General features: G+C 37.9%; 2 protein-coding genes across 2 annotated transcripts; one reads left to right on the top strand and one right to left on the bottom strand.

Annotated features, from left to right (window-relative positions):
* Nucleotides 1-542: 542 nt before the first annotated feature.
* Nucleotides 543-2,690, bottom strand: LOC149044509 (uncharacterized). Its single transcript, XM_089210871.1, has 2 exons — nucleotides 2,357-2,690; nucleotides 543-1,866 (listed from the first exon to the last, which is right to left on the bottom strand). The coding sequence occupies exons 1-2, from the start codon at nucleotides 2,536-2,538 to the stop codon at nucleotides 543-545; spliced, it is 1,506 nt and encodes a 501-aa protein (XP_089066997.1). The 5' UTR covers nucleotides 2,539-2,690.
* Nucleotides 2,682-5,084, top strand: LOC149044510 (uncharacterized). Its single transcript, XM_089210872.1, has 6 exons — nucleotides 2,682-2,909; nucleotides 3,239-3,464; nucleotides 3,929-3,938; nucleotides 4,057-4,302; nucleotides 4,462-4,615; nucleotides 4,734-5,084. The coding sequence occupies exons 1-6, from the start codon at nucleotides 2,810-2,812 to the stop codon at nucleotides 4,979-4,981; spliced, it is 984 nt and encodes a 327-aa protein (XP_089066998.1). The 5' UTR covers nucleotides 2,682-2,809; the 3' UTR covers nucleotides 4,982-5,084.
* The last annotated feature ends 1,859 nt before the right edge of the window (nucleotides 5,085-6,943 follow it).

The raw sequence follows: 6,943 nt of genomic DNA on the forward strand, positions 1-6,943 counted from the left end.
TTCTGAAATATGCTGGAGATTGTGGACAGTAATCTTACAGGCAGTCAGTCCTCGTTGCTCCTCAGTAAGAATAATAAAACGCTTTGCCAAGTGCTCGAACAATTGTAGGTCATCATGAGACCACATATTACGATGGTTGAAGATAAGTTCTGTCATTCTCACTGTGAGCTGCCACAAATGGTAGTCCAATGGTTCTAGCAAGCCAGCCAAAAGCACTTCTGAGGCAGGGTAGGAAAACTTCTGGAGCTCTTCAGTTTTCCAGTAGCCAAGACGTGATGATAATCCATGGGGAATCCTCCCATCTTTCAGCTCTGCAGTCTATGGGAACTTTGCTAGCCTTTCATCTGCCACTCTAGCATCAAGTTTTTCCTCAGCGATCATGTCTATTCCCCACAACGTTTAAAGGAAGATTGTGCATGACATCAAATACTGTGTCCTTTATAACATCAAATCCATACAGTTTGTGGAGTCGATGCAGTATGCTAAGTCCTGTGTAACCTGACTCTCTACTTAACCTTTCACGAACAGTGGGGCGATCTTCATCAGCTACCTCTCATTTTTGCAAGTTCAGCTGCAAGTTTCCGTTCTTCCCATGGGAATCTAGCATGGAGACGGTTTTGTCCATAATAGTAAAGGGTTCCACCCATTGGATTAATGGTTCCTTTAACTTTATCTCTTCTGCAAGCTAGGATTCCACCTTTAATGAACTTGCCAACTTCACATTGAGCAGGATAATCTCCGGTCCAAAGCAGAAGCAAAACACGGACCACAATGTTGCCAGCTGGCAGGTGAGGAAAGTCACCCACATACTCCACTTCATAGCCATCAATAAATATGTTCTCAATCTCTGAAATGAGAGGCTCAAGGAATGGATCTAGGGCATTAGGTCGCTTCTTTGGCAACATGTGACTCGGCACAAAGCCAACAACATACACCTCATCAGTTGCATTCCTATCTTTTTTGTACATATTTGCAATGGTAACTTCTAGTGCTCCACAACTATGCTGACCTGGTGATCCAAATGGCTGCCAACCATCCCAGTGACCTATAAGTGCAATATTGCGAGGCTCACCCCGAGCAGATTTTGGTTGATGGTCTGTTCTTTCCCCACACTCTTCACAATGTATTGTGTAAACACCATCTCTTTCAGGGAATGCTTCAATTTGCTCAACTGTAATGACATTACCACAACAGTGACATCCGTATGGCAAAACCCATTCTTTGTCTGGGTTCCAGAACCAAGACAGTTCATTGAAACGACTACCATCCCACACTTCGCACAACTCAAAGTTTGGACCAATTCCACTGATCCATGCTTCTCTATTAACCCAATGGGCCAGCATCTTTTCACACATACTAGGGTCTGAGAACCATGTTTTCATCTTCTGAGAAAGCCCAAGGTAGTAGTATTTTATGTTTCCACTCTTTCCACGATGTCTACAAGTAGCACTGGGAGAATCTATAACATCCCAATGACAAGGATGACTTTGATCAAGGCAGATTGTGAACTCTTTAGGTTCCTTATAACCACATTCCTTAAGAAGTTTTTCAGTTTCTCTCCAATTTTTTGGCCAGTAAGCTGTGAGACTTTGGTTACTGTGACAAAACAAGTCTTTAGCAAAAACCAATACTTCTTCAAAGTCATTTAATGTTCCTTGCATTTGGTTTACCAACATAAGTGCTCTGCATATGGCACATACAATTTCTTTCTTAAGTCTTAGCTCTCCTGAATTTTCCTCTAGTTCTGGTTGTTGGTCTGGTGATAATGATTCACAATCTCCACCGCTGGAGTCCCGCAACCAATCCTGGTGAACACTAGTACTATTACCATTATCTTCATTATCAAAGTCAGCTTCAGCTGATGAACTACAAATTAAATCAATTAAATACAAAAATTATTCTTCATCCTAGAATTGATTTTCATGAACAATGCAAATGAAATAATTACATGTCATACACATGCAGATCGTTTACAATTGGAACGATTCATAATAGTGTTGGGTTTGCGCCTAAACTTGAACTTTTTTTAGTTCAGCAATGCTTGGTATAAACTAAATTAAGAAGATTTAAGGCGAAAATTCGCTTGTTTAAGGTGATGATCGATTGACAGAACTAAAGTAAATCCCAAGGTGATTTCGGTTTCTCCGTGTGGGATTGATCAGAAAGCTTCCGAGAGGTCACGGATTTACTTACTAACAAGAACATAGTGCTGTTAATCGTTTTCTTGTTACTCTGTTCTGTGTTACTGCGTTGCTCTGTTTAGAAACACCCACATCATAGAGTGAAGCTCAAGTAAAGGCCTCTGCAGCCACTTGTTGATCTTTTACCGAGGAAAAACTAAAAAAAAAACGCTTACCGATCTAGATTAAGAACGGGTTCGGCCAGTTCTAAGGAATTTTGCCAGTGCCAATGTCTGTACTCCACCGAAGACGAAACAGGTTTCCCATTACAGTAAATACACGGGCAATGAACGTGAGCGTAGGAAAGGTCGCTGCACTGACATCTAACGATTTCCCTTCGACTCCAGCTTCTTTTCATGGTACAAAGCAATAAGAATATCCAAAAACTAAGTAATGAAACACTTCATCACTATTCCATACTTACTAAACTGGTAAAGGCATGCTTTGACCTTCCTACTTCAAGAGATTAAGGACTGGGGCAAGTCACGAGTTAGTCCAGATTTAGACACAGTAACCATCAATGCCTTTCGGGCGCTCTACTTATTTCCATTGTATTGCTCTTCGCGCCTTTTCACTCTCCCGCCGCCTACGGATGCTTTTACACTAGAATATCGCCGTAACCTAATAACATGGAGGAAGCTTCAAGGCAATTAACAGAGTGGACGGTGGATGAGGTCTCCAAACGAGTTCGGGAGAAGTTTAACGACGATGTAGCTAAAAAGTTCGAAGGTAAGTTGTACATATGTAGCAAATCCATATTAAAATTGTAAATTCGTTCGATCGTGAACTGCCAGTGTTCTTTAGTCCGACTTTGGAAACGTTTTGTTGCTCCTTTTTGATGCGATTAAAATCATCTTTAAATGTGCCAAAATTGAGGAAAGTTTGCTGAGATTCATTTGGTATACATGTAATCCGGACTTAGATTTCACCAATTAACTGCGTGCTACTATGTCTGAGTGTAAATTTGGAACGACACTTCATTTCTTTCGTTCTCATTTTGCCTTTACGTTTTGTAACAATGATTAACGGTTTCTGCGGTTTTTCTTCCTTCAATACAGAACAGAAAATTGACGGCAATGCACTCAAACTTTTGGCGAGAGAAGGGAACACAACGCAGTATGCTGCATGCGGATTGACTACAGTCGGTGATCAGATGCACCTGAAAGAAATGATATCAGGGTTAACTTTACCTCTGGTACCGGTGTTGAGCAGGCATCGTAAAAAGCCCACAATTACAGAAATCAAAACGTTGACAGAATTAAATCAAAGAATTTATAAAGCAAAGTAAGTAAACCATATATTGTAATATATTTCTCGCCTGTTCGTAAGATTTCTCCGGCATACTTTTTGCATCTTGAATTCCACATCAAGTTTCTCCAACCTTGCCGCCATTTGTAAGACGCATGCGTAGTAAGCTTCTAGACTCGTATTATGACTTCAGACAAAACTAGTAAAATTAACATGCTTTATTAATTAACATACGAGCCACAAGAAATAGGTAATGCTCCAACAGAATTTAAATTTTAACCTGAGTGGAAATCATTGAAGACAAAGTGAATGTGAAAGGCATAGCTGCTGATAAACCACAAAAAGCACACTACTGATAAGAACTAAGAGTTCAGTTTTTACTTTCAAAACTGCATTTATTTTTTCCTGCAACTTATTGTATAGACACATCAGGATACACTTAGATTGGCACTTTCTTTGTACTTGTTTGTTATGTACCATTTTTGCTGATTTATTTTCAGAAGAAAAGCTGTTGGTAAAGTTTCCGCACAGCCCCATACCATAGTAAAACAAATCTGTTTTCCCAATGGAAATGTATTGTTTTTGTCATTGTTTTCTCTGTTCAAGAACTGAATGCATAATGTAGGATGGGGCTGTACGGAAATTTTACCAAGCTGTTACCAGTGCAGCATTGGAGAAGTGGCCTGGAAATGATCTTCCAATCTTTAGGAGTGATCCTACTGCTACACAAGAACTTGAAAATTTGGTGTCTATACTGGAAGAGACCTGCAGTTTTGAACCAGCAGGGTTTAACAAGGAGGGCATCAAACAGTATGTATTAGATGTTTTGAATGAAAGAAGGCGTAAAATTCGCAAAGGACATGACTACACACAGGTTTGTAGCTCCATCTTCATGAACTCAGTAATAAGGAATAAACTAGAATAGAGCCATCTAACGTTTTAGTTTGTTGGATTTCTATTGGAAATATAAGCAGAGTGTCTTGTAAAACAATAATCCAGGTGTTTAAGATGGTATTTATGTGTTTCTTTACAGCCAGATAAACGTACCCTAAAAAAACTTAAAGTGAGTGGCAGTTCATCTGAAGCTGACAGTGACCTTGCAGTTCATGGTGATGATGGAGGCGACACAGACATACTAAGTTCTTCAAATAATAGTACTTGTGATTCTCTCTCTGAAACTGAAGAGGGTATGTACCACCTGTACACTGTATATCTAATATTTATAAGGCTAAGTTCAAATTTGATTAATTTCAATCAAAAAGAGTTCGATGGGACCGGTGATAATCCATGTTTCATTACTTTCAGATTTGTCACTGCAAGGTGCCAAGGTGATCATCACAGTTGTGTTCTCTGCAATCAGATATAGTGATGTAGCAAAGCAACAGTTGGTTTCTGCTGCAAAGAAATTCAGACTTTCCTGCAATTTTGCTTCCAAAGACAGCATGACAATGGCACTGGCCAAGACCTTTCTGAAGGAGAACTTTGTTAAGGTAGACAGTGCAAACCTTCAAGATATCGACAGAGACAATGTTCAAAAGCTCAAGGTTTACTGACTTCTCTCTTCAAAAGCTCAAGGGTTACTGACTTCTTTCCTGATCATGTTTTGCAAATCATTTATTATATACCTTTATACTTGTTGAGCAAATGTTACTGCTTGAGCTACTTGATAAGTACAGTATGGTTTTTAATCTTTGTATTTTATGTAGCAATTATTAGTTGAAATTTTACATTACTGGTATGTAGAGTTTGATTTTTGGAAAAGTTTTAGAATTTTTTGCATTGTGTTTTTCATGCTAAAAGTTCAATTTTCATCCTGCCTCATTCTTTTGTGTTGAAAGGAAAAAGTAACTTCTTATAAACATTTACTTTGATTAGCCCCAATAATCATAGTGTAGTATGAATATGTATGTTGTGGTACACTGAACCTAAGGTCATTTAAATTACTAATATTCAAGTCAGTAGTGAAATAAGCCTTAGACTACCAAAGAAGACCTTTTTCACATTTTTCATGTGTTGGTTTGTAATATGGGCAAAATGAAAAGGGACCCTAGAATGGAGGCTATCAATAAACAAGTGTTTAAAGTACCAGTAAAACTTACCAGTATTATGTTTACAACCTATTAACTATTGATGGTCTTTGACAATAAAATCCATTAATGTTAACTGTGCTGTTTTCCATCAAAGGTTTTCCAGAATGGGACTTTGAGAAATACCACTAAGTGTTTTTTAAGAAAGAATCATGTATTCTACAAAAAAGTCACTATGTTTCTTGATTGTTAATCACTGTTGGTTTTTACAATAAAACCAGTAATGTTAAGTGCCTCAATTCCCATCAATGGTTTTGGAGAGATTTATCCAAATTACCATCTCAAACCCATCAATGTTCTTTTTAAAAAAAACATCCATGAAGTTGGAGAAACATGAATGTATTTTAGGTGAAACTCATTATGTTTCTTGATTATTTACCGTTGATGGTTTCAGCTATTAAAACCATTCATGGGAAGTGTTCTGTTTTTCCATTAATGGCTTCAAAATGGGATTTGCTGAAATTACCATTCACAAAATCATCAATGTTTTTTTGGAAAATTTTCCTGTGATGGATAACAAGTCTTTTGGTCTGGGGAAAAAAACGAATATCACTTTAATTGATTGCTTATGTTTTTACAAAAGTGACTTATGTTTATCGTTCATTGTATTTGTTCTGCTTTATCCTGAAAGCTGTCAGCACACAACTGTATTAATGAGGATGTAAAAGAAATGTGGTGCACGAGTTCCACAAAATGCCTGCATATCATTGGATCTGTACAGAGATTGACCCCACTCTCATAGTGCCTGTACAAGGCTAAATGAAATCTTTCCACCAGCTCTGCAAGATTATATAGAAAATTTAGTTATAATGTATTCGACCAGACTCTGTGAGTCGTATCGAAATATTTTCAACAATGAACATGTATTTAACTGTATAATATGAGCACAGAGCAGAACCTTTATCAGTATTATATCCTTACCTGATTGGTGTTGTCCTGGAGATGTTCAACCCTTCAGGTGCAATCATGGCATAACTATGATTATTAGCAATATGGTGGATTAGTTACCTTTCTTAGATTATGTCCAGGCATAAGTAAGTGGTGTTGAGAAATTGGGTGGACCAGTCTGTGCACCAATTTTCTGAATCTCTCTGTTGAGCTATTGAATTGTGGTAGAGTAGTAAGTTTTGGAGCATACATTTAACTGCCATAGCTTGTTAATCACATTGACCATCTGTCAAGTCTGCTTGGCACTCTGACTGAATTTTGCATGGCACTCCATCTCCATTTTGCATGAATGTGTTACTTAGGTTGTTGATCTTCTTGTGCAAACATGGTGATAATTATGTCATCATTATTTTTATTGTTTATTATGTAAATGGTGAAGTATGGAAACCTAGAAAATCCAGCTGGAGATGACAGCCTTGGAATATAACTATCTAACATTTTTCTCCTGACTGGCTTTTTATGAGTGGTCTTTGTGGCAAA

This window comes from Pocillopora damicornis, chromosome 6 (genome assembly GCF_964200805.1).
Source record: "Pocillopora damicornis chromosome 6, jaPocDami1.2, whole genome shotgun sequence".
Classification (NCBI taxonomy): domain Eukaryota; kingdom Metazoa; phylum Cnidaria; class Anthozoa; order Scleractinia; family Pocilloporidae; genus Pocillopora; species Pocillopora damicornis.